This window comes from Stylophora pistillata, chromosome 6, assembly GCF_964205215.1.
Source record: "Stylophora pistillata chromosome 6, jaStyPist1.2, whole genome shotgun sequence".
In the NCBI taxonomy this organism is placed as follows: Eukaryota; Metazoa; Cnidaria; class Anthozoa; order Scleractinia; family Pocilloporidae; genus Stylophora; species Stylophora pistillata.
The window spans coordinates 25,584,505-25,611,242 of NC_142524.1; the positions used below are offsets into that span (position 1 = coordinate 25,584,505).

At 38.9% G+C, this 26,738-nt stretch overlaps 4 protein-coding genes across 5 annotated transcripts; 1 reads left to right on the plus strand and 3 right to left on the minus strand.

Annotated features, from left to right (window-relative positions):
• Positions 1-2,978: 2,978 nt before the first annotated feature.
• LOC148729080 (putative skeletal organic matrix protein 5) lies at positions 2,979-4,675 on the minus strand. The gene is made up of 2 exons (XM_088725406.1): positions 4,146-4,675; positions 2,979-3,806 (listed from the first exon to the last, which is right to left on the minus strand). The coding sequence occupies exons 1-2, from the start codon at positions 4,308-4,310 to the stop codon at positions 3,288-3,290; spliced, it is 684 nt and encodes a 227-aa protein (XP_088581532.1). The 5' UTR covers positions 4,311-4,675; the 3' UTR covers positions 2,979-3,287.
• A 12,407-nt stretch (positions 4,676-17,082) lies between these two features.
• LOC148729081 (putative skeletal organic matrix protein 5) lies at positions 17,083-17,885 on the plus strand. The gene is made up of 2 exons (XM_088725510.1): positions 17,083-17,205; positions 17,295-17,885. Exons 1-2 carry the CDS (start codon positions 17,107-17,109, stop codon positions 17,811-17,813), a joined length of 618 nt encoding a protein of 205 aa, XP_088581636.1. The 5' UTR covers positions 17,083-17,106; the 3' UTR covers positions 17,814-17,885.
• Positions 17,886-20,197: 2,312 nt separating this feature from the next.
• On the minus strand, positions 20,198-22,700 carry LOC148729082 (putative skeletal organic matrix protein 5). Of its 2 annotated transcripts, XM_088725398.1 has the most exons (4): positions 22,583-22,700; positions 22,217-22,250; positions 21,601-21,727; positions 20,198-21,305 (listed from the first exon to the last, which is right to left on the minus strand). In XM_088725398.1, the coding sequence occupies exons 1-4, from the start codon at positions 22,584-22,586 to the stop codon at positions 20,787-20,789; spliced, it is 684 nt and encodes a 227-aa protein (XP_088581524.1). In that variant the 5' UTR covers positions 22,587-22,700; the 3' UTR covers positions 20,198-20,786. The 2 variants fall into 2 exon arrangements, with proteins under 2 accessions (XP_088581524.1, XP_088581523.1); XM_088725397.1 differs by lacking the exons at positions 22,217-22,250; positions 22,583-22,700 and having other exon boundaries at positions 21,601-22,177.
• Positions 22,701-23,545: 845 nt separating this feature from the next.
• Positions 23,546-26,355, minus strand: LOC148729083 (uncharacterized). Its single transcript, XM_088725493.1, has 2 exons — positions 26,232-26,355; positions 23,546-24,228 (listed from the first exon to the last, which is right to left on the minus strand). The coding sequence occupies exons 1-2, from the start codon at positions 26,299-26,301 to the stop codon at positions 23,933-23,935; spliced, it is 366 nt and encodes a 121-aa protein (XP_088581619.1). The 5' UTR covers positions 26,302-26,355; the 3' UTR covers positions 23,546-23,932.
• Positions 26,356-26,738: the final 383 nt, after the last annotated feature.

A 26,738-nucleotide genomic window follows, 5' to 3' on the forward strand; every position in this document is an offset into this window, starting at 1 on the left:
ATCAGATCACACACTAAAGGTGATACACGAAATAGCGACTTTTTAATTCTTTTGGAGCCCACAGACATTAATTATTTGTACGAAAAGTAATTGGCTCAGATGAGAGAAGTAACGGAACCCAAAAAGTAGCAATGCTTAAAATATTGCCTACTTTTCTCGCTCTCATTAGAATCAACGACTTTTCTGTATCATTTGCTTAAGACGGTAGTTTCCACGTGGAATACGAATGAAGATAGTAATTTTAACACGATGATCATCAGTTCTTCAACTGAACAGATTTCCTTCCGGAATATATCCGTTAGTCATGACCTCTTACACCACACCTTCAGATGACACCTTTTAATTCATAAATAATCCCAAAAGGATCAGTCAGATTTCATTTCCAAATTTTTTTGAAAAGAATTCTGTAGTTGTCTCATGCAAAAGAAAGGATAGTTTTGGAACTAGTCATGATTTATCACCGGGAGGGTTTAGGAGATTTCGGAGGGCCGATCAGTCGTTAGCCTCCTACGCAGTCGTTCTTTGGGCTCGTCACGTAATCTTCCTCCCCCACGAACGTCTGCTGAAACAAATGGGCACATTCCTTTCCTATTTTTCAAAACGATCTGTCGGAGAGCACGTGGAGATCACCTAAGAGCCAATTGGCGCTTGGTTATTGTTTAATAGAAAGCTAATCATAAGCTGTGATAGAACAACTCCCAAGAGGGGGTTTAATTTTCTCGCGTTTCTTATTACTCGTGGAAAACAGATCTCAAAACCTTGCTTCAGAAACTCCGAAAAAAATCGTCGGAAAGAACTGTTTTCTGTGCAGCTTTCCGTTAATCCCGCAGGCGAAAATAAGAGTGTTTGGTAAGAGTTCAGTGGATATTGCACACTTAACTGAATACGCTGTGCAAACAGATTTGAATGTGTTTTCGTCGAGCGACCGTTCATCTGCAATAAGTGCTACAAGCGGTTACTTCGTTTTGAAAAAGCTAAAACAAATCTGCGATCCCTTCAGGAGGAGATAAAAAAAGACTTGAAGAAAGTAGCAAATAAGACGAAACGCTCACGTCGAACTTCCGCTGAAAAGGACAGGGACATTGAGAACATTTACGTCCCGATCGAACCTACAACAGCTTTACAACTCCAGCAACGATCTGCAGCGAAATCACTGAAATTTTAACAATCCCCTACCACTTCTACTTCTTCTAACGCCGAAAATGATCGAACAATGGGCGAAAGTTATGATATACTCAGTGGAAGCACTTAGCTAAAAATGCTCAGGAAACACCATCACGTCAACAAGAAAAAAATTACGTATGATGCACGATCATCGCAGTAGATAGCGCTATTTAAGCAATAGCGAAAATCAGACCTGAAAAAAATCAGGCCTGTACGGGACTCGAACCACTAACCTCTGCGATACTAGTGCAGCGCTCTACCAATTAAGCTAACAAGCCAACTGGGAGCTGGCCGTTAAGTTGATTCAGAGGTCAGTGGTTCGAGTCCCGTACAGGCCTGATTTTTTTTAGGTCTGATTTTCGCTATTGCTTTAATAGCGCTATCTACTGCGAGGATCGTGCATCATACGTATCTAATACTACAGTTCAAAATATATGATCTTTATATATTCATTGTATCTCATTTATCACTTTCACGGGTTTATTACTAATCAACTTAACGGCCTGCTCCCAGTTGGCTTGTTAGCTCAATTGGTAGAGCGCTGCACTAGTATCGCAGAGGTCAGTGGTTGGAGTCCCGTAAAGGCCTGATTTTTTTTAGGTCTGATTTTCGCTATTGCTTAAATAGCGCTATCTACTGCGAGGATCGTGTATCATACGTATCTAATACCGCAGTTCAAAATATATGACCTTCATATATTCATTGTATCTCAAGAAAAAAATTATCAAGGTTCAAAGTTTGCTGCCTTGATCGGGAAGTGCACTGTGATTGGTCTAATTAAACAACCCATTCGTTTCAGCAGACATTCGTGGGAGAGGAAGATTGCGTGACGAGCCCAAAGAACGTCTGCGAAGGAGGCTAATCAGTCTTCGCCTACAGATCATGGAGCCATGGAGGGGAAGAGGTGAACAAAGAAAACTGACTACCAATTTAATGCCAACAAGGCGGAATGGGGGGTCGTAGGAATCAAAATCCTCTGGACCTCCCCCCAGTTATGACTGTTCCCTTACAACAGACATTGTTTATTTTGCTGCACGTGATGCCATCCACTGTTCGGTTCTGACTTGTCAGTTAAAATCCGTCGGTGGGGTTAGCTGGCTCTGTTGGGTTCATGAATGTAAATATGGGATGAGGAAGTCGTTTATATAGCGCCAGTAGTTGTCGATATCTGTTGAGCGAGTGAGAGTCTGTTCAAAGATAGTATACCAGCTATTCAAAGCCAAAGTTATTGAAATTAGTTGGAAACTAATAAATAGTAGAACTTTCTGCTAGCCCAATCCAGGCTCGGTCCGAATATTGTGATTCGCAACTCATTACCGACCGGACTTTTTCGCATTGTAACCTACAGACCATATTTGCGGCAAAACTGTCCAATTAGTTTACACTACCGAAACTTGTAGCACTCGACCGACAAAATGCTCTTAACTTGAGTGAGATGATGACGAGTGGTCAGTCACCACCACCGACAACATTCCTTTTTAAGTCAACTCTTTCCTGAGCGATCGACGTGAACCATCAACTGAACTGAAAATAATTATAAGTTGTTAATGACGGTGTCTTTATTATTTCTAGGAAGAACTGTTTTGCCGCTGAGGTTATAGGCTCTTCAGCTCTGTAAAACTTCAAGCAAACCATAAGATATCAGTATGAAAGGAAGAGTTCAAATCAGGAAGTAACGGCCCTTTAAAAAAAGGAAATGAAGAACACTACCTTACACAACTATCTTTTTCTGTCGTTAATTACACGTTCAGCTCGGGGGTTTTGGATTCTACGATTCTAGGTAAACAAAGCTTCTCCCCTCTAATTGCTACACATTTCATTGTAAATTAGTCACGAGAATTTATTGTTAGAGCATGATAAAGTGATTAACAACTCTTCACCGAAGTGGAAATGGTTGGTGGTGGATATTTACCGAGCCACGAAGCGGCTAGGTAATTATCCATCGACACTTGATGTGCATAATTGTTTTACTTCGAGATACTAAAACGGTGAGACATGTAACTTCCTTGCTCATACAGCCCGCGAAATCGACGTCTCATGAATATGGAATTTGTCTTCTTGGCCAATTTCTACTTCGTTTTTAAAGCTTGAATTAAAATTTGGGAAGTGAACTGTGTCCCCAGTTACTGCACCAGGATGTATCCCATGGCTTTGATGTGCTTGTTTCCATTGTCTGGCGCGTGTGTTGCTTCATTGCCACAGGTGTTGAAGTCATTAAGGTAACCTCCTGTACCAAAACCAATTCGGGAGTCACAAGAAGAGCAGTCATTCTCCTGGTTGGCGGTGATGCCGATTCTTGCTTTGGATTGCCGAGGGTTGTCTCCCACCGCATTGAAACCTTCTTTGTTGCAGTGGGGCTGCAAGGAGGCCTGTGAGCCAATCAGCCACTTCCACATGTTACGACCCAGTGAGGTGGCGTGGTATATTCCAGCGGCGATCAGTGAGTGCAGGGAGTTAGCGTGCTCATTGATTACAGTGAATTTGGTCTGTTGTTCAATCCTCATACCGAGACAGATCTTGGAGACGGATGTGTTCCAGTAGGTCGGTAACTTGGTCTGTTGTAAGTCAAACCCAGTCTCTCCTCCAAAAAGGTTATAAGCTATTCTGTCGCTCCAGAAATGAGAGTCGTAATGGAAGGTTCTCTGAAATCGATGATAAAGGAGTTTTTCTTATTTAGTTTGATACCCGTTATAGACTGTTTTAGGCTCACGGTCATTAAATAATTGTAAGCGACCCTTAGTGTTTGTTGGAAAGACAGTTGCCATTTTTTTCCCGCCTCGTAAAGATGGCGTAAAGAGTGAACGGAAGTAAAGAGTAAAGTTCCTCGTAAAGAGTGAACGGTCGAGCGAACGACTTTAGGTAGTTGTAAAGGAAACGGCATACATTTTCTCATATACCCTATTTCGCTTACTTACACTGACCTCTATCTGCAATGATTTTTAAATGATTTTATACTTTATTGATAGCAAATCAATTTATACCTTGCTGCCATCAATTTTCATGACAGGTGTCCATCCTCCATCTCCGCATCCAAAGTCTCCCATGTGACAGAAAACGTAAATTGGCTTTGAGTCCAAGAGCAGGACAACCTTACCACTCTTGTTTAATCTGTTGGATAAAATACTTTGTGAGAACTGGTAGTACATAGCGAGACTTTTGCATATTCAGTAGGTCTTATAACTTTTCAAGAGACACAACGTACGTTTCAATTCTTTTCCAAAAAGAAGCTAGTCGGCTCGGATGATTATCATAAAGGATCAGGGGCTGGATTGTTGTTAAAATGATTGCTTTTATTCCTTCTGGGCCCAGTTGTTCAAAGGCCGATTAGCTCTAACCCAGGGTTAAATTTTAATCCAGGTTTCTAAATTTCTCTAATCAAAAGCCATTTTGGGATAATTTTCCTAGTTCTTTTTAGGACATTCAATCATCAAATTGTAGACAAATGGAATTAAGCTGAATTTTCTTTCAGAGCTTTCAGATCTAAAATCAAATTTCACACTAACCCTGGGTTATCTTAACACAGCTTTGAACAACCCGGCCCTGATGGCTTATATCGTTCTTACCTATTTCTGATATTGTCATTGAGCTATTTTACTTACATATTCCTTTCGTAAATTTCTTTGCATGTTGAGACTGAAAGAAGAGTAACATATGAATATTAATCTTCTCGGTAGCATTGTGAGTAGTTTTGCATTCATGTGATCATTAAAAGCATCAAGTTTCCTCCAAATTTTTGCAAACTGATCAATACAAGGCAGGTGATTAACATAGACAAAATCACCCTCTTCTCTGATGACATAACAACGGACCCTTAAACAACAACAGAAAAAAGAACGTGTGGTATTTTAAAATCTGATTGAAACGAAAAATTACATTTAAAGAGAAAAAAACGCAAATGAAAGGCGTTTACTTTGAAACAGAGCATCACAAGAAACCTCATGGAAACATCAAAAGAGATTCATTACTCATTGTGCAGATTTTTCCATCCCCAAAGTATCCAGGTTTGCATGAACACTTGTATGATCCTTCAGTATTGTTGCACACAGCATTGGCATTACAGCTATGTGTTTCTGTAGCACACTCGTCAATGTCTGAGAAGAAATTAATAATTTTTGATGGCGGGACAATTCTCCAAAGAATGATTTTCGCTTGAGCGTTAAAGGTAACCCATGGTCTGCTGGTTTTTGTCCTGCCCTGTGATTGGTTCAAATACTCGAGCCATACCCTTAATGAAACGTATCAAAACCAACTGCAACTCAATCACTCGCCATTTCCCGGCCTGCAAAGCTGGCGTATGTTAGCCCCTAACAGAGGTAAAGAGGGGCAGAGCCGCCAATAGGAGTAGCTTACCAAACGCCTCGCTTCTCTGCTACTCGTTTTTACCTCTCAAACCGCACTCAAAACTGCAAGCTACGCAGAATCGCGTTTTCTTGCCCTTAGGCTTGCTGGCTTGGTTTTTCTTTGATTTCTCATTAATTTCTGCTGGATTTTTTTCTTTTTTTCTGATTAGCTGCCATGATTACTAAGGGTTTCGCTTTTTGACATTCGGTTAAAAGGAATGATGAGTTTTTGCGTTAATCCAAATGCAGCCTAGTGTAAAAAGTAATTCAGATAAAGAACGAGATCGGTTCGTTCTTGGCAAATGGACTTTGAAATAATTTTTTTTCTAGTAATGAACAGGCGGGTGGGTCCGAATGATGCCTCGAAACCACGGTGGATGAGTAATTAAAGGATAAATTTCGAAGTAATTCTTGTTCGATCTCCTCTTTTTCATGAAGAAGAATGGACAGGTAAAGAAGAAGATCTAAATTCCTTTGATAATAACCGTAGGTAATTCTCCTTTAACAGCTTTTCTCGTTCCGCTTGCTAAATAGTTTTGGACGTCCTCACTTATTTAAAAAACAATTTCTGTTTACCTTGGCCGCAGTCTTCTCCTTTGAATCCAGCAGAACACAAACAGCGATAGCCTTTGTCAGTAAAACCACTTTGACAAGTGCCTTCATTCTTACAGCGGTTTGTGACACATGCGCTCTAAAGCCAAAGAGATAAATTTGTAATCAAGTATACGTCTCTTCAAACTGATGATAATTTGACTTAGTCATCGCAATTGTATCTTAGGCCTTGTCATTCTCTTGAGACTGAGCCGATAAATGCAATTTGCGGCCCAGGTTTCGTTCAATCTCAACCTCTTTACTAAAACTCAAAGAGGATCGTTAGGTTAAAGAAGAAAAGTGAAATTATTCGAAGGCTTACAACAAACATAGTTGCATTATTGAAATATTTTTCGTTACTTTTTGGACCAATTAATGGGTAGATCAACACAGAATACTTGCATCAGCAGAATGATGAAAATAATATTTGTTCTCCTCCAGCTCATGTTCGTGTCCTTCTTGAGTGACATTATTCAGTTCGCATAGATACTTTCCACGTTCCTCTGCTGTTTTATCGAGATTAATACTGACACAGTCGGGTTCCATGTAGCACACGTTCTTACAAAACCCTGCGATCATGATTTCCACCACGCGAATTACGTGGTTTGCCAGGCGTTTGCCATCAAAGGCTTTTTCAGGTCGAAACACCAAAGTGCGGCATTCGTCTGCGTCACTGAAGTCTGGAATTAAACAAAAACCTAGAATGAGCGTAGTAGTAGTAGTAGTAGTAGTAGTAGTAGTTCTTTATTTAATGTGGCACAACACTTAGCTACTAGCTACTTACCAGGAAGCCCACAACAAAATATACAATAAAAATTACAACCTACATCAAGACATTATGTACATTAAGTAAAATGTTATTACAAAAGGGATATTTCAAAATTAAAATATATATTTGTATACATGTGTAGTAAAACAGAGATCAAAAACTAAAAACTTAAAATTTTAGGCGACGGATATCGTGAAGAAACGTTCTTGCGCCAGCCTTTGCGCGTATAGCATCTGGTATCGCGTTCCAAGTCTTAGCAGCAAAATAACAAAATGACTTAAGACCATGCTTGGTACTGTGAACCTTAGGTAAGGAAAGCATGTTAGTGCCTCTTAAATTGTAATCCGTCCTCCTTGGTTTAACTAAGTCAGTAATAGGTCGGGGACCTTATATAAATAGCAGTTATTGACTGTTAGCAACATGTATTGAATCCTACGACTCTTTGATGTCGTATGCAATCCGATACAATCGAGCAAGTCTTCATATAAAATACCCTTATCTTTGTATACATGATCTAAGCGCACGTTGATTTACCCTTTCCATTTTATTTGTATTCCTTTCCCCACAGTGGTGCTATATCTGGCTACAATTTTCAAAGTGAGGTAAAATAAATAAGAGGCAGGATATTTTTAAGCCTATTTAAAGCATTAACCTGACCCGCCACCTTTCGACAGATCGATGCAACATGAGTATCGAATTTCAGCTTGTCATCTAATGTTACACCTAATAATTTTATTTCACTGGAGGTAGGTATTGGCCTCCCTGCACATTCTAACTGGAAATCACAATCAGTGTTTCCTAAAACCAAACCCTGATATTTGTCTGGATTTGCTAACCGTCATCCCATTCTGTCGAAACCATTGTGTCGAACTGGCTAAGTCTCAGTTTATACCTTCCTCCAATGCTCGGAGATCATGGTGTGATAAATAGAGTTTAGTGTCGTCTGCATAACAAATTTACTGTTGACTATTAAGCCCTTCAATATCAGTCGCACCGATTGGCGATATTAATAATTTAATACTTCAATGATATTTTAAAAAAATAGATCGCAAAAAAATATATTTCATAAGTCCCAAAGGGTATTATAGAAATCATCTAGATCTGCTTCTGAGAAGTTGGAAATTTCGTATGGCTAAAGCCTCCATCATAATTTTTTCAGACTACTTATCTCACCGCGCGAGTTTTTACAAAATATAATGCTCTGCGCTAAGTCAAGTGGACTGAATATTTTAAAGGAACCTCTTATTAATAAGTAGTCAGTTTCAATTGTCACGGTGGTACAAATCCATGGAAACAACCATTGCATTTCCAAGTGGCTTTCATGTTTGATAATTTTAAGCCGAGATGAAAGAGAAAAGAGAATGATATTTTCTTTGCTCCATTCGCTTTCCAACGAATTCTCGGTGCTCATGCAGATTTGTCAATTTGCTCTAGAACGATCTTAGCACCACTGGCTTTCAAACTTGCACTGCCACCTGAGATACCTACATAATACTGCACATGACAAATGTCAGACAGGAATGGATTTCCTGAATTATAGAGAAAATGACAGTGATTCTCCATCTAAAATTAAAGATCCTTTCGAACCATGTTCGCAAAAAACTTCAAAATAACTATCAGTAATTGTCTGCTTTGTCTCTATTTCGTCCATAGAGCAGATGCAAGCCATAACTTCTATAAGCCCATCAAAATCTACCAAAAAATAATTTATTTAGTCATGAAAAGCTTCAAACATTTAATTTATAAAAGGCTGATCTACCCCAAAAACAAGAGGAAAAACGCCATCGTTGGTAACTAAACAAAGATGCTTTAAAACAACAGCCACTCTTAAACAGTGTAAAAGTTTATTTTCGCCATATTTTTTCCGCTAATGATGGGTTTAAGTAAAACTAACCTTGCGTTGCAGACATCATACTGCACAATGGCAAAACAAGACAGATATAGATCAAATACGTGTACATCATCGAGAAGAACTCTTTCAGAAAGTTTTCCGAGTGAAGTGTAAATTCATGTCCAACCCTACATGCAGGTGAAGCGATCTAAAAACTATTTTTTCTTGGGCATAACCTTCTAATCTATTTTCAGCCAATAGAAACTCAGCTGTTGCGTGAAGTATAGTTATTCAAATACTTCATTTCGTGCCAGGACGATGGAATAATTAATAATTTACATGTTTTTTTGTTTTGTTTAAGAGATTCAGTCTTTGGCTATTGTTTAGCAAAGTTTACTGAACCGGCCTTAAATTCTTCTGTTACTTTGATTATCTAAAGAGGTCTTCATGTTCCTGTTTTTGTCAGTATATTGATCAGGTTGTTGAGTAAACTGATTCGACAGACAATCGAATGTGGATTTAAGCACTTTGAAAGCAATCCTATCTTATTACTGGATCATAAACTTTCCAGAAGATTAAAGAGGCTTTTACGGGTTTATTGTAATGTATATTAGTCAGCTTTCAAAAAAAACTACTGCGTAGGTCTTATAATTATGTAGCCTACTTTGCAGTATGACTCTTTGAGGAAAAGCAGTATTTACCGTTAGCCATCAGTGAGTAGAGAGAGAGAGTTGGCATGCTTTTCTATAAAGATAACCTATTTTTGATTGCCAATTTACATACCGAGGCATATCTTACTCCCGACGAATAGGTCGGTAAATGAATAAAGGGAATAAGTTTATAAAGAGATTGTGGTGCTGCGTCAATGGGGGTAAAAAGTTAATTTGGGTTTATTAGCTAAGTAGATATTGTAAATTGGCCACCGCAAAGGGTTAAAAAGCTGACGTTTCGAGCGTTACCCCGTCGCCATTCGCTCTGCCGAAGGGTCAACGCTCGAAATGGCAGCTTTTTAACTTTTTACGGCGGCCAATTTCAATTTTCCAATTTCAATTCAGTTTATAAATTTCGAATAATTGTTAGTTAGATCATTGGGAAGCTTGGTAAAGTAAACTGAATAATTTATTTTCTCCCAATGAATTGAATACCTGCTGGAAGAACGAATAAAGATAACGTGGCATCCAGGTGTTATTGGTCAAATAAAAATGAGGAAGTTGTTGTTGTTACCACAAGGTAAAAAAAAAAAATTGAATGAGATATTTTGCAATCATTTGCATACTTTTTGTGAAGTCGGTTTCAGAAAGCGATCTGTGATATGAAGAATTCGATTTTTATCTTTGTTCTGTTACTTCGGTATTTCATGATACCTGCTTCTGTCTCATCGAAAGGTCAGTTTTACCATTACTCATTTCTGAGTGGGGATAGTGAAGGGAAAATAGTCCTTCTTAATAATATTTACCGTTTCACACTCGTACCTGTTATTTGTTTAAATGGGCTTTTGTTATTTATTTCCGAAAAAAAATAAAACGTTTAAAGATCACTAAACACTTTTAAATTCCTTTAAACTCCCCAAGGTTAGTTTTACTTACACCTATCATTAGCGGAAAAAATTTTGGTAAAAATAAACTTTTAAACTGTTTGTTTGTTGGGGAAAAAGCTGACTATAACTGAACAAATATCTTACTTTATTAGCGCAATAACCACAGCAGCGGATACAAACAAGAAGTGTGGAATCAAAAAAGTAAAGTAAAAAACTCCTTCATTGCGACACCACAAAAAATGAACAGATATATAAAGAGGTGGATACATAAGTAGAAAATATTACCAAAACAACAAGAAAAAGGACAGAAGATCTTTCGAAATTCGCTGCGTAAGAAATGCAAAAGTACTTACTCAAACAAACCATCCGCCCACTCATCATCCATTCACCCAGAAGAACCTCTGTATCTCTTAAACAAAAAAAAAAACAAGTAAATTATTAATTAATTTTCTATCGTCCTGACACGAAATGAAGTATTTGAATAATTATACTTCACGCAACAGCTGAGTTTCCATTGGCTGAAAATTGATTAGAAGGTTATGCCCAAGAAAAAATAGTTTTTAGATCGCTTCACCTGCATGTAGGGTTGGACATGAATTTACACTTCTCTCGGAAAACTTTCTGAATGAGTTCTTCTCGATGATGTACACGTATTTGATCTATATCTGTCTTGTTTTGCCATTGTGCAGTATGATGTCTGCAACACAAGATTAGTAACTTTTGAGTAATTGTAATCGGTTGAAGATCAAGATGTCACACAGCAACGCTTTTCAGCAATACAGGTTCTTTGCAGAAGTGACTTGTTAGTTGATCTGGATCATTCTCGGATTTCTTCAACGATTCAGTTCGCTTTACTAATTTAAACTAAGAACTTGCGTATTGACTCTGAAACTTTACTTGTCTTCTCTTTATTTTTGGGAATTTTCGAATTTAAACTTTTTGCATATGGCAGATGTAATACGGATAATTGCTGCCGAGAAATTAAAATGGATGGCAAATGCCTAAGGGAGTTTAAACAGTCCGAATAGGAACGTGAATGGCTGGACATATGGAAAAAACCATTTAGGATGCTTAAAGATTTGTACGACTAATCTGCCGATAATTGTTCAAACTTATTAATAAACCCAACTATTGCTATAGTTACATGTATTATTAATTGCTATCTGCAAGTTTCCTGCAGATGGCAGTACGAAACATTACTACCGAGAAATTGAATGGAACACAAATCCCTGAGGAAGTTTAAGCAGTGCGAATAGGATCACAAGTGAATGGACGAATTGAAAAATTTAGGAATTTACTTAAGTATTTTGACGGATAAACTGTCGTTAAATACTTAAGCTACTAAACCTCAATGTTATTAAGGGGGAAAGTTTCTAAAGAAACTGTTTTGCTGCGTCGGTGGGGGTAACAAGGTAATTTGGTTTAGTTTGTCAACTAACTTCAAATTTTCAGACAATGGAAACAAGCACATCAAAGCCGTGGGGTACATCCTGGTGCAGTGACAGGGAACATAGTTAACTTCCCAACTTTCAAACTGAGAAACCATCATCAAGTAGAATAAATGTAGTATCCTAAAGCTTTAAGGCATATAAAGTAGTGGGTTTAAAATCATCACCTCGTCTGGTCTAATTTGTCTCAAACATCACTTTTTGAAATCCAGTCCAAGAAGTTTTAATTGTGCGAAGCCAATACAGGTTGTAAAGACGAAGAAGAATTTGGCAAGAAAGACATAGTCGATGTTGATGATACATCGATGTCATGAACTGTATGCGCAGGGAAGTCATGCACTGAGGAAAGTGAACAAAAATAATTCCTTTTTTTTTTTTGCGCGATTCACCCTTTGGTCTCGACTCCCGCTTCTGTCCACTCATGCCAAAATGCCGAAAACTGCATCTGTTCTGCTAGAAACCCACGGGCGTTGACGATTTTTATTGGAAATAATTGGCTCAGATGGGAGAACAAACAAAATGTTCTGGAAAAGGTAATACCTCCCAAAGTATTACCTGCTTTTCTCGCTCTAACCAGAACCACCCAGTTTTTCTGTACCATGTGTTCTGAACGTCAGCCTCCACGCGAAATACGAATGTAGATATTCACAGCATCATCATTAGCCATTGAATATATCTCTCTCCGGAATATTTTCCGTAATCATAACCTCCCTCTGCACAACTTCAGATGTCCCCCTTTTAATTCAAAAACTATTATTGCCTGAGGGAGGAAGGGGACTAGTCTCCTTCACAGCCGATGTTTGGGCTCGTCACCCAACGCTCCCTCCCCCACCAATCATCTCCTTCGCAGCCGTTGTTTGGGCTCGTCAAGCAACGCTCCCTCCCCCACCAACTGGCTGCTTAAACCCGAGCCGCATTCCTTTCCCTTTGTTTAGATTTCACGGTGACTGCACGTGATAATGCGCGTTTGCACCAATCACACGTCGCCTTTGGTTTCACGATAAAACCAATCAAATTTCAATGACGTAAGTTTCCCGCGTAAATTCATCGGCGCTTTCTGGAGAAGTTGCCAGTCATCTCAAACATTTCCCATGGATGTAGCTCCGAAGAAATTGGTAGAAAGTAGTTCAATATGCTTCATTTGTTCCTCGATTTCACTCACAAAGGATAAAATTTACATTTTCGGTAAAAAGTTCATTTGATGTTGCTGAACTAATTATTTGTTCTTCGCTCACTGTTGACGGGTAGTCTGGAAAATCCGGAATTCCGCCGGAATATTTGAAAGTCTGTTTTTTTTCATTCAAAACGACTCCGGTGCTTTCCCGGAATTGAAATTGTGTAAATGGCAGACTGACCCTCGGATAGTTTTCGGTTAATCCTCGGAGTATCAGTATTCGGAGCTCATAGACTGTTACCTTTGCGGCTCATTTTATTAAAAAACGTGCCTTAAGCCCGTTAAAGAACTGTTTTACCCTGATTGGGAATACAGCGAGTCATACCAGGACTACATCATACCTAAAGAGCGACTTCAAAATCTAAAAGCACGTGAGAATAAGTCACGTGATATTACGTAACGAAACAGCCGGAAATGAAATTAACGAAACGGAAATAAAATGGTTGCCACATACACTCTTCGGAAAAATCTTGAGAAAAGAAAAAAAAGGAATTCAAAAAACAAGCCTTCAAAAGTTCAGGGCTCTCTTGGTAACTTCGGAAACCATCAAATAATCTTCGTGTTAATCATCGGAGTATATTCGGAGCTCGTACACTCTTCGGAAAATCATCGGAGTCGTTTTGAATTAAAAAACAGACTTTGAAATATTCTGGCGGAATTCCGGCTTTTCCAGACTACCACTTATATTAGTTGTAAAAGGAACATATATAAAGTTAAATAACAAAAACGAAGCTAACATGGCACGTTAAGAGAAGTAAGGAATTGGTTCTTGACTTACCACTGTCTTACAACATGTGCTTCATCGATAGCCACAGCACATAACCTCGCACGGTATACATCATCGATCACCAACGATCATTTAAAGAACCCGAATGATTTAGGGCTACAATTACGAGTTTAATTACAGGAAAATCCTCCTTGAACTTAACAATTTGATAGCGAGTGAGTTATAAAAAAAACAAACTTTATTCAAATTAAAGAGAAAGCTTTCGCCGAATCATTTTTATTTGTAAAGGTAGTTAAAGGGCTTCCGAACAAATTTTCAAACATTTTTTTGAAAAGTAACTGTCACGACGTGACACCTGTCAATTAAAGAGTAAAAAAAGCATACGCTTTTGAAGAAACAGCAGTACTGGTGTGACAAACACACACAAGTTAACTGATCAGACGGCGATTTTCTCGTAAAGAGAAAAACAGAGATCTTATGGAAAGTATTTTTCATTTCCAACGACGATTAATCTTCGAAGATTTACCTCTGTTCCGTTTTAAAATGTCACGGAAAGTCAAATTGCAAGTGAATGCGAATATGTGTTTTGGAGTTGTCAGTCTGCTTGTTTTTTTTTCTGTAATGGCGTGTGTAAATCGGTTATTCTTCCACCGAAAAGCTGAAGTCAATGAGACTCTTTCTACCTAGACACAAGGAGATTTAATGCGACTTTTATTCATCGAATTCCTGCGTTTCTGCCGAGAAATTTACGACGAAAGTGTGTTTTAGGATTTTGAACTGGTGCTGAATAAAATTCCTTCTTAGCCTAAACTTATAAATTCGTTTGTATTTGGTGCATGTCAAACCCATGTGTAGCTTAAAGGTCAAACAGGGATTGTCACTCCCTAAATTGGCTCGTTATTAAGTCTTGTGATCGCGTTCGTAAGAAATTGTTTTTTTTGTTGTTGTTGTTGTCGTTTTACTAGTCCGCGTTTTACTAGTCAGCGTTTTACTAGTCTGCGTTTTACTAGTCCGCTTTTTACTAGTCCTCGTTTTACTAGTCCGCGTTTTCCTAGTCCGCGTTTTACTAGTCCTCGTTTTACTAGTCCGCGTTTTACTACTCCTCGTTTTACTAGTCCGCGTTTTACTAGACCGCGTTTTACTAGACCGCGTTTTACTAGTCCGCGTTTTACTAGTCCGCGTTTTACTAGTCCGCGTTTTACTAGTCCGCGTTTTACTAGACCGCGTTTTACTAGTCCGCGTTTTACTTGTCCGCGTTTTACTAGTCCGCGTTTTACTAGTCCGCGTTTCACTAGTCCTCGTCTTACTAGTCCGCGCTTTACTAGTCCGCGTTTTATTAGTCCAGTCCAGTCCAGTCCAGTCCAGTCTGGGAAATACCATATGCCTTTGTATTTTGGTTTGACAGATTTAATTTTCACGAGAGAAGAAGAAGTTTTCCACCTTAGACTGTAAAGTTGAAAATCTCAGTTGAAAGTTTATGGCAACTTTGTTTTAGGGTAAAATTAACAACTATTCACCAAAGTGGAGGTGGTTAGTGGTGGATATTTACCGAGCCGCTTCGCGGCTCGGTAAATATCCACCGCTAACCACCGACACTGAGGTGAATAGTTGTTTTAGTATATACTAAAACAGTGAGATAATATACACTGCTTCGTCGTTAATTTGAGTGATTTCTTCGCTTGTCACGGATGCAAACCGGGACGCCATTTTTTCCCGAGTTGCTCGGAGGTAAATAGCAAAGGATATTCGGAGTTTGACTAGCCAATCAGGGCGCGCCTTCAACGATATCCACTGTTTTACTATATACTAAAAGGCGATATTCTTCGTTAACAGAATTACTCTCTTGTGCTTTGTCGATGCAGGTAGTCATGATAAACAATCAATCGCGTGCAAGTTCTCTCAAAAAATGTAAAGCTACTGGATCGTTTAAGGAGCAGCGAGAGTCACAAAAGAACTGTTGAAGGCTATAAATGGATATAAGTTAGAGTCGTATTAAACAACCTCGGTCACTGTATTTAGAAGGTATTTGAGTGTGTAACAACATCTTTTTTAAAATGATATCTAGTATATGTGTCTGAGAGTTTAAAGTTGTCTTCAATTCAGTTCAAGAGTAAAAGTCGCAATTTTCCTTTGAAACTTGGTCTGTGCAATCCCAGGAAAGGTTTTAAGGTGAAATCACGCAGAGCGTAAACGAAGTTGCACCAGACATCTAGTTGATGCAAATCGTAAAGCTTTAATCTATACAAGATAATTTGATTTTATCAGCTGAGTTAACAATGTAAATGGGCCACCGCTTCGATCGTTAGTCGTCGCTCTGACGAAGGACGAACGCTCGAAATATCAGCTTTATAATCTATTTACGGTGGCCAATTTACGTAAGCAACTCAGATGTTAAAATCGAATTATCTTGTGATTCTCCGAACTAAAGAGGTGCCACAGTTTCTCTGAAAACTTACTCCTTTATTCGATTCATTTAAATCGTGTGAACTTGGTGGCTGAATCGGTAATACCTCACTTTTTGAATAAGCCGTAAACATATGATCAAATGGATAGAAAACCTAGTCACCAAGAGCACAGCCATCGACAAGCTCAACGCAGTCCTTACCAGTTTAACTATATAAAGTAATATATCGACCAAAAACAAAACAATAATGGCCTCAGTTAATTGTGTGGGCATGCATGGATGTAAACATGGTCAGCTCATTAAAAATAAACATATAAATTTGATTCTATGAAACTGCAATATATTCGCTCTCAAATGGGCCCCTGATTTTTCAACAGATAGATGGCTATATTACGAGCAGATATTCAAAGGCTATGATAATTTCTTTACAGGAAATTGTACAATGCGATCGAATGAGGTTAAAAATAAACTTCAAACAGGAACTTGTTTATTGGATGTCGGTGAGTGTGAGCAAGAAAATACGAGTTGTGTTTAACAATGATAACAAACAGTAAGGAAGCAAAATCACCACAATCCGAGTTATTCACCGGTTGAGCAACACAGAAAACATTTCATGACGTTGATAAATTTTTAATATGCGCTTACTTTTCGCAGTTTATTTCATCGCAAATGTCCTCGCTTTGTTCGCTGTTTTAATCCGCGCCAAACAACAATCCTGTACCGCCAATCACTGCGGTGAGATCAGCAAGGACATCAAGAAGCCTCGAACCGAAGTAAAAAATCTTGTTGCGCTGGTAAAGGACGCTTGGCCTCCAAAGCTTCCAGGTACTTTTTTCGGTGATATGTTTTTATTTTTGAAGTGTTGTCGATGCACTCAGATCTTAAAATCGTAGCCTTATTTTCCTTATAGTCTGTCCCTTCTCTTCTTGCAAGGAGCAGTACGACATAGGAAAGTAAGTATACAGTGAAGTGATTTAATTGCGAGATTCCAAAACGTTCGCTTGATCGCAAGATGTTTATACAGTCAGAGGAACTTTTGCCTGCTTACAGGCTGACTTACCCCGTTACATCTGACTTATTCTTTTTCCATAAGATCGAGACGAAGCCAAGTGTAACCGCTGATGTTTGGTTCACAAAAGATTCCTGTTTACTGTCACATGGGAAACTTTGGATGCGGTGGTGGAGGATGGACGCTGGCCATGAAGATTAACGGCGCAAAGGTAAACTCCTTGTCTCCTTTCAGAAACTCTAAAGATTATTGATTGCAAAAAAAGAGAAAAAATTGAAAAATTGTTTTTTTGCTTTTCAGAGAACCTTCCATTACAATTCCTATTTCTGGAGCAACAGATATACATATAAACTTGCTGGAGGCAGGACTGGCTTTGATTTACAAGAGACTAAGTTACCGACCTACTGGAACACACCCTTCTCCAAGATCTGCCTCGGTGTGAAGATTGGTCATCAGCTCAGGTTCATTGTGATCAACAGGCACGCCAATTCACTCTATTCACTGATCGCTGACGGGAAATACCGCGCCACCTCATTGGGTCGTAACACGTGGAAGTGGCTGATTGGCTCACAGGCCTCCTTGCAACCCCACTGCAACAAAGAAGGTTTCAATGCGGTGGGAGACAACCCTCGGCAATCCAAAGCAAGAATCGGCATCACCGCCAACCAGCAGAATGACTGCTCTTCTTGTGACTCCCGAATTTGTTTTGGTACAGGAGGTCTACATGATGACTCTAACACATGTGGCAATCAAGGAACACACTCGCCAGACAATGGAAACAAGCATATCAAAACAATGGGGTACATTCTGGTGCAGTGACTGGGGACACAGTTAGCTTCCCAAATTTTAAGCCAAGAAGCCATCATCAAGTAGAAAATGTAGTATTCTAAAGCGTAGAAGCAAATAAAACAATGGGTTCAAAATTATCTCCTCTGATCCGATTTGTCTGTCAATTATAGATTTTTTGTGGTCAGTCTAAGACGTGTTAATTGTGCTAATTCAAATGTTACGAATGCGGTAGATATTGGCTACGAAGACGTATTCGGTGTTCATTATATGTCCACATCGCGGGCTGTAGGCCAAGGGAAGTCACGATCAGATAACACACTAAAGGTGATACACGAAATAGCGACTTTTTTAATTCTTTTGGAGCCCACAGACATTAATTATTTGTACGAAAAATAATCGGCTCAGATAAGAGAAGTAACGGAACCCAAAAAGTAGCACTGCTTAAAATATTGCCTACTTTTCTCGCTCTCATTAGAATCAACGACTTTTCTGTACCATTTGCTTAAGACGGTAGTTTCCACGTGGAATACGAATGAAGATGTTAATTTTAACACGATGATCATTAGTTCTTCAACTGAACGGATTTCCTTCCGGAATATATCCGTTAGTCATGACCTCTTACACCACACATTCAGATGACACCTTTTAATTCATAAATAATCCCAAAAGGATCAGTCAGATTTCATTTCCAAATTTTATAGAAAAGAATTCTGTAGTTGTCTCATGCAAAAGAAAGGATAGTTTTGAAACTAGTCATGATTTATCACCGGGAGGGTTTAGGAGATTTCGGAGGGCCGATCAGTCGTTGACCTCCTACGCAGTCGTTCTTTGGGCTCGTCACGTAACCTTCCTCCCCCACGAACGTCTGCTAAAACGAATGGGCACATTCCTTTCCTATTTTTCAAAACGATCTGTCGGAGAGCACGTGGAGATCATCAAAGAGCCAATTGGCGCTTGGTTATTGTTTAATAGAAAGCTAATCATAAGCTGTGATAGACAAACTCCCAAGAGGGGGTTTAATTTTCTCGCGTTTCTTATTACTCATGGAAAACAGATCTCAAAACCTTGCTTCAGAAACTCCGAAAAAAATCGTCGGAAAGAACTGTTTTCTGTGCAGCTTTCCGTTAATCCCGCAGGCGAGAATAAGAGTGTTTGGTAAGAGTTCAGTGGATATTGCACACTTAACTGAATGCGCTGTGCAAACATATTTGAATGTGTTTTCGTCCAGGAACCGTTCGTCTGCAATAAGTGCTACAAGCGGTTACTTCGTTTTGAAAAAGCTAAAACAAATCTGCGATCCCTTCAGGATGAGATAAAAAAAGACTTGAAGAAAGTAGCAAATAAAACGAAACGCCCACGTCGAAATTCCGCTGAAAAGGACAGGGACATTGAGAACATTGACGTCACGATCGAACCTACAACAGCTTTACAACTGCAGCAACGATCTGCAGCGAAATCACTGAAATTTTAACAATCCCCTACCACTTCTACTTCTTCTAACGCCGAAAATGATCGAACAATGGGCGAAAGTTATGATATACTCGGTGGTAGCACTTAGCTAAAAATGCCCAGGAAACACCATCACGTCAACAAGAAAAAATTTATCAAGGTTCAAAGTTTGCTGCCTTGATCGGGAAGCGCGCTGTGATTGGTCTAATTAAACAACCCATTCGTTTCAGGAGACGTTCGTGGGAGAGGAAGATTGCGTGACGAGCCCAAAGAACGTCTGCTAAAGAGGCTAATCAGTCGTCGCCTACAGATCATGGAGCCATGGAGGGGAAGAGATGAACAAAGAAAACTGACTACCAATTTAATGCCAACAAGGCGGAATGGGGGGTCATAAGAATCAAAATCCTCTGGACCTCCCCCCAGTTATGACTGTTCCCTTACAACAGACATTGTTTATTTTGCTGCACGTGATGCCATCCACTGTTCGGTTCTGACTTGTCAGTTAAAATCCGTCGGTGGGGTTAGGTGGCTCTGTTAGGTTCATGAATGTAAATATGTGATGAGGAAGTCGTTTATATGGCGCCAGTAGTTGTCGATATCTGTTGAGCGAGTGAGAGGCTGTTCTAAGATAGTATACCAGCTATTCAAAGCCAAAGTTATTGAAATTAGTTGGAAACTAATAAATAGTAGAACTTTCTGCTAGCCCAATCCAGGCTCGGTCCGAATATTGTGATTCGCAACTCATTACCGACCGGACTTTTTCGCATTGTAACCTACAGACCATATTTGCGGCAAAACTGTCCAATTAGTTTACACTACCGAAACTTGTAGCACTCGACCGACAAAATGCTCTTAACTTGAGTGAGATGATGACGAGTGGTCACTCACCACCACCGACAACATTCCTTTTTAAGTCAACTCTTTCCTGAGCGATCGACGTGAACCATCAACTGAACTGAAAATAATTATAAGTTGTTAATGACGGTGTCTTTATTATTTCTAGGAAGAATTGTTTTGCCGGTGAGGTTATAGGCTCTTCAGCTCTGTAAAACTTCAAGCAAACCATAAGATATCAGTATAAAAGGAAAAGTTCAAATCAGGAAGTAACGGCCCTTTAAAAAAAGGCAATGAAGAACAGTACCTTACACAACTATCTTTTTCTGTCGTTAATTACACGTTCAGCTCGGGGGTTTTGGATTCTACGATTCTAGGTAGACAAAGCTTCTCCCCTCTAATTGCTACACATTTCATTGTAAATTAGTCACGAGAATTTATTGTCAGAGCATGATAAAGTGATTAACAACTCTTCACCGAAGTGGAAATGGTTGGTGGTGGATATTTACCGAGCCACGAAGCGGCTAGGTAATTATCCATCGACACTTGATGTGCATAATTGTTTTACTTCGAGATACTAAAACGGTGAGACATGTAACTTCCTTGCTCATACAGCCCGCGAAATCGACGTTTCATGAATATGGAATTTGTCTTGTTGGCCAATTTCTACTTCGTTTTTAAAGCTTGAATTAAAATTTGGGAAGTGAACTGTGTCCCCAGTCACTGCACCAGGATGTATCCCATGGCTTTGATGTGCTTGTTTCCATTGTCTGGCGAGTATTTTGCTTCATTGCCACAGGTGTTGGAGTCATCAGGGTTACCTCCTGTACCAAAACCAATTCGGGAGTCACAAGAAGAGCAGTCATTCTGCTGGTTGGCGGTGATGCCGATTCTTGCTTTGGATTGCCAAGGGTCGTCTCCCACCGCATTGAAACCTTCTTTGTTGCAGTGGGGCTGCAAGGAGGCCTGTGAGCCAATCAGCCACTTCCACGTGTTACGACCCAATGAGGTGGCGCGGTATTCCCCGTCAGCGATTAGTGAATAGAGTGAGTTAGCGTGCCTGTTGATCACAATGAACCTGAGCTGATGACCAATCTTTATACCGAGGCAGATCTTGGAGAAGGGTGTGTTCCAGTAGGTCGGTAACTTAGTCTCTTGTAAATCAAAGCCAGTCCTGCCTCCAGCAAGTTTATATGTATATCTGTTGCTCCAGAAATGGGAATTGTAACGGAAGGTTCTCTGAAATCGATGATAAAGGAGTTTTTCTTATTTAGTTTGATACCCGTTATAGACTGTTTAAGGCTCACGGTCATTAACTAATCGTAAGCGACCCTTGGTGTTTGTTGGAAAGACAGTTACCATTTTTTTCCCGCCTCGTAAAGATGAGTGAACGGTCGAGCGAACGACTTTTGGTAGTTGTAAAGGAAACGGCATACATTTTCTCATATACCCTATTTCGCTTACTTACACTGACCTGTATCTGGACTGAATTTTAAATGATTTTATACTTTATTGATAGCAAATCAATTTATACCTTGCTGCCATCAATTTTCATGACTGGTGTCCATCCTCCATCTCCGCATCCAAAGTCTCCCATGTGACAGAAAACGGAAATTGGCTTTGAGTCCAAGAGCAGGACAACCTTACCACTCTTGTTCGATCTGTTGGATAAAATACTTTGTAAGAACTGGTAGTACATAGCGAGACTTTGCATATTCAGTAGGTCTTATAACTTTTCAAGAGACACAACGTACGTTTCAATTCTTTTCCAAAAAGAAGCTAGTCGGCTCGGATGATTATCAGAAAGGATCAGGGGCTGGATTGTTGTTAAAATAATTGCTTTTATTCCTTCTGGGCCCGTTGTTCAAAGGCCGATTAGCTCTAACCCAAGGTTAAATTTTAATCCAGGTTTCTAAATTTCTCTAATCAAAAGCCATTTTGGGATAATTTTCCTAGTTCTTTTTAGGACATTCAATCATCAAATTGTAGACAAATGGAATTAAGCTGAATTTTCTTTCAGAGCTTTCAGATCTAAAATCAAATTTCACACTAACCCTGGGTTATCTTAACACAGCTTTGAACAAACCGGCCCTGATGGCTTATCTCGTTCTTACCTATTTCTGATATTGTCATTGAGTTTTTTTACTTACATACTCCTTTCGTAAATTTCTTTGCATGTTGAGACTGAAAGAAGAGTAACATATGAATATTAATCTTCTCGGTAGCATTGTGAATAGTTTTGCATTCATGTGATCATTAAAAGCATCAAGTTTCCTCCAAATTTTTGCAAACTGATCAATACAAGGCAGGTGATTAACATAAACAAAATCACCCTCTTCTCTGATGACATAACAACGGACCCTTAAACAACAACAGAAAAAAGAACGTGTGGTATTTTAAAATCTGATTGAAACGAAAATTTACATTTAAAGAGAAAAAAACGCAAATGAAAGGCGTTTACTTTGAAACAGAGCATCACAAGAAACCTCATGGAAACATCAAGAGAGATTCATTACTCATTGTGCAGATTTTTCCATCCCCAAAGTATCCAGGTTTGCATGAACACTTGTATGATCCTTCAGTATTGTTGCACACAGCATTGGTATTACAGCCATGTGTTTCAGTAGCACACTCGTCAATGTCTGAGAAGAAATTGATAATTTTTGATGGCGGGACAATTCTCCAAAGAATGATTTGCATTTGAGCGTTAAAGGTAACCCATAATCTGCTGGTTTTTGTCCTGCCATGTGATTGGTTCAAATACTCGAGCCATACCCTTAATGAAACGTGTCAAAACCAACTGCAACTCAATCACTCGCCATTTCCTGGCCTGCAAAGCTGGCGTATGTTAGGCCCTTACAGAGGTAAAGAGGGGCAGAGCCGCCAATAGGAGTAGCTTACCAAACGCCTCGCTTCTCTGCTACTCATTTTTACCTCTCAAACCGCACTCAAAACTGCAAGCTACGCAGAATCGCGTTTTCTCGCCCTTAGACTTGCGGGCTTGTTTTTTCTTTGATTTCTCATTAATTTCTGCTGGATTTTTTTCTTTTTCTCTGATTAGCTGCCATGATTACTAAGGGTTTCGCTTTTCGACATTCGGTTAAAAGGAATGATAAGTTTTTGCGTTAATCCGAATACAGCCCAGTGTAAAAAGTAATTCAGATAAAGAACGAGATCGGTTCGTTCTTAGCAAATGGACTGTGAAATAATATTTTTTCTAGTAATGAACAGGCGGGTGGGTCCGAATGATGCCTCAAAACCACGGTGGATGAGTAATTAAAGCATAAATTTCGAAGTAATCCTTGTTCGATCTCCTCTTTTTCATGAAGAAGAATGGATAGGTAAAGAAGAAGATCTAAATTCCTTTGATAATAACCGCAGGTAATTCTCCTTTAACAGCTTTTCTCGTCCCGCTTGCTAAATAGTTTTGGACGTCCTCACTTATTTAAAAAACAATTTCTGTTTACCTTGGCCGCAGTCTTCTCCTTTGAATCCAGCAGAACACAAACAGCGATAGCCTTTTTCAGTAAAACCACTTTGACAAGTGCCTTCATTCTTACAGCGGTTTGTGACACATGCGCTCTAAAGCCAAAGAGATAAATTTGTAATCAAGTATACGTCTCTTCAAACTGATGATAATTTGACTTAGTCATCCCAATTGTATCTTAGGCCTTGTCATTCTCTTGAGACTGAGCCGATAAATGCAATTTGCGGCCCAGGTTTCGTTCAATCTCAACCTCTTTACTAAAACTCAAAGAGGATCGTTAGGTTAAAGAAGAAAAGTAAAACTATTCGAAGGCTTACAACAAACTTAGTTGCATTATTGAAATATTTTTCGTTACTTTTTGGACCAATTAATAGGTAGATCAACACAGAATACTTGCATCAGCAGAATGATGAAAATAATCTTTGTTCTCCTCCAGCTCATGTTCGTGTCCTTCTTGAGTGACGTTATTCAGTTCGCATAGATACTTTCCACGTTCCTCTGCTGTTTTATCGAGATTAATACTGACACAGTCGGGTTCCATGTAGCACACGTTCTTACAAAACCCTGCGATCATGATTTCCACCACGCGAATCACGTGGTTTACCAGGCGTTTGCCATCAAAGGCTTTTTCAGGTCGAAACTCCAAAGTGCGGCATTCGTCTGCGTCACTGAAGTCTGGAATTAAACAAAAACCTAGAATTAGCGTAGTAGTAGTAGTAGTAGTAGTAGTAGTAGTAGTAGTAGAAGTAGTAGTAGTAGTTCTTTATTTAATGTGGCACCACACTTAGCTACTAGCTACTTACCAGGAAGCCCACAACAAAATATACAATAAAAATTACAACATACATCAAGAAATTATGTACATTAAGAAAAATGTTATTACAAAAGGGATATTTCAAAATTAAAATATATATTTGTATACATGTGTAGTAAAACAGAGATAAAAAACTAAAAACTTAAAATTTTAGGCGACGGATATCGTGAAGAAACGTTCTTGCGCCAGCCTTTGCGCGTATAGCATCTGGTATCGCGTTCCAAGTCTTAGCAGCAAAATAACAAAATGACTTGAGACCATGCTTGGTACTGTTAACCTTTGGTAAGGAAAGCATGTTAGTGTCCCTTAAATTGTAATCAGTCCTCCTTGGTTTAACTAAGTCAGCAATAGGTCGGGGACCTTATATAGATAGCAGTTATTGACTGTTAGCAACATGTATTGAATCCTACGACTCTTTGATGTCGTATGCAATCCGATACAATCGAGCAAGTCTTCATATAAAATACCCTTATCATTGTATACATGATCTAAGCGCACGTTGATTTACCCTTTCCATTTTCTTTGTATTCCTTTCCCCACAGTGGTGCCATATCTGGCTACAATTATCAAAGTGAGGTAAAATAAATAAGAGGCAGGATATTTTTAAGCCTATTTAAAACATTAACCTGACCCGCCACCTTTCGACAGATCGATGCAACATGAGTATCAAATTTCAGCTTGTCATCCAATGTTACATCTAATAATTTTATTTCACTGGAGGTAGGTATTGGCCTCCCTGCACATTCTAACTGGAAATCACAATCAGTGTTTCCTAACACCAAACCCTGATATTTGTCTGGATTTGCTAACATCCCATTCTGTCGAAACCATTGTGTTGAACTGGCTAAGTCTCAGTTTATACCTTCCTCCAATGCTCGGGGATCATGGTGTGATAAATAGAGTTTAGTGTCGTCTGCATAACAAATTTACTGTTGACTATTAAGCCCTTCAATATCAGTCGCACCGATTGGCGATATTAATAATTTAATACTTTAATGATATTTTAAGAAAATAGATCGCAAAAAAATATATTTCATAAGTCCCAAAGGGTATTATAGAAATCTTCTAGATCTGCTTCTGAGAAGTTGGAAATTTCGTATGGTCAAAGCCTCCATCATAATTTTTTCAGACTACTTATCTCACCGCGCGAGTGTTTACAAAATATAATGCTCTGCGCTAAGTCAAGTGGACTGGATATTTTAAAGAAACCTCTTGTTAATAAGTAGTCAGTTTCAATTGTCACGGTGGTACAAATCCATGGAAACAACCATTGTATTTCCAAGTGGCTTTCATGTTTGATAATTTTAAGCCGAGATTAAAGAGAAAAGAGAATGGTATTTTCTTTGCTCCATTCGCTGTCCAACGAATTCTCGGTGCTCATGCAGATTTTTCAATTTGCTCTAGAATGATCTTAGCACCACTGGCTTTCAAACTTGCGCTGCCACCTGAGATACCTACATAATACTGCACATGACAAATGTCAGACAGGAATGGATCTCCTGAATTATAGAGAAAATGACAGTGATTCTCCATCTAAAATTAAAGATCCTTTCGAACCATGTTCGCAAAAAACTTCAAAATAACTATCAGTAATTGTCTTCTTTGTCTCTATTTCGTCCATAGAACAGATGCAAGCCATAACTTCTAAAAGCTCATCAAAATCTACCAAAAAATAATTTATTTAGTCATGAAAAGCTTCAAAAGTTTAACTTATAAAAGGCTGATCTACCACAAAAACAAGAGGATAAACGGCATCGTTGGTAACTAAACAAAGATGCTTTAAAACAATAGCAACTCTAAAACAGTGTAGAAGTTTATTTTTACCATATTTTTTCCGCTAATGATAGGTTTAAGTAAAACTAACCTTGTGTTGCAGACATCATACTGCACAATGGCAAAACAAGACAGATAAAGATCAAATACGTGTACATCATCGAGAAGAACTCAGAAAGTTTTCCGAGAGAAGTGTAAATTCATGTCCAACCCTACATGCAGGTGAAGCGATCTAAAAACTATTTTTTCTTGGGTATAACCTTCTAATCTATTTTCAGCCAATAGAAACTTAGCTGTTGTGTGAAGTATAGTTATTCAAATACTTCATTTCGTGTCAGGACGATGAAATAATTAATAATTTACTTGTTTTTGCTTTTTTTGTCTAGGAGATTCAGTGTTTGGCTATTGTTTCGTACATTTTACTGAACCGGCCTTAAATCCTTCTGTTACTTTGTTATCCAAAGAGGTCTTCATGTTCCTGTTTTTGTCAGTATATTGATCAGGTTGTTGGGTAGACTGATTCGACAGAGAATCGCATGTGGATTTAAACACTTTGAAAGCATTCCTATCTTATTGCTGGATCATAAACTCCATTAAA

Bases quoted from the DNA above. Each gene is read 5' to 3' on its own strand.
- LOC148729080 (XM_088725406.1), bottom strand. From the start codon at position 4,310: ATGTACTACCAGTTCTCACAAAGTATTTTATCCAACAGATTAAACAAG. The intron at 3,807-4,145 runs GTATAAATTGAT...CATCGATTTCAG, and splicing joins TGAAAATTGATGGCAGCAAG to AGAACCTTCCATTACGACTC.
- LOC148729081 (XM_088725510.1), top strand. From the start codon at position 17,107: ATGTTTGGTTCACAAAAGATTCCTGTTTACTGTCACATGGGAAACTTT. The intron at 17,206-17,294 runs GTAAACTCCTTG...TTTGCTTTTCAG, and splicing joins TGAAGATTAACGGCGCAAAG to AGAACCTTCCATTACAATTC.
- LOC148729082 (XM_088725397.1), bottom strand. From the start codon at position 21,780: ATGCAAAGTCTCGCTATGTACTACCAGTTCTTACAAAGTATTTTATCC. The intron at 21,306-21,600 runs GTATAAATTGAT...CATCGATTTCAG, and splicing joins TGAAAATTGATGGCAGCAAG to AGAACCTTCCGTTACAATTC.
- LOC148729083 (XM_088725493.1), bottom strand. From the start codon at position 26,301: ATGATGTACACGTATTTGATCTTTATCTGTCTTGTTTTGCCATTGTGC. The intron at 24,229-26,231 runs GTTAGTTTTACT...GTTTAATTCCAG, and splicing joins TATGATGTCTGCAACACAAG to ACTTCAGTGACGCAGACGAA.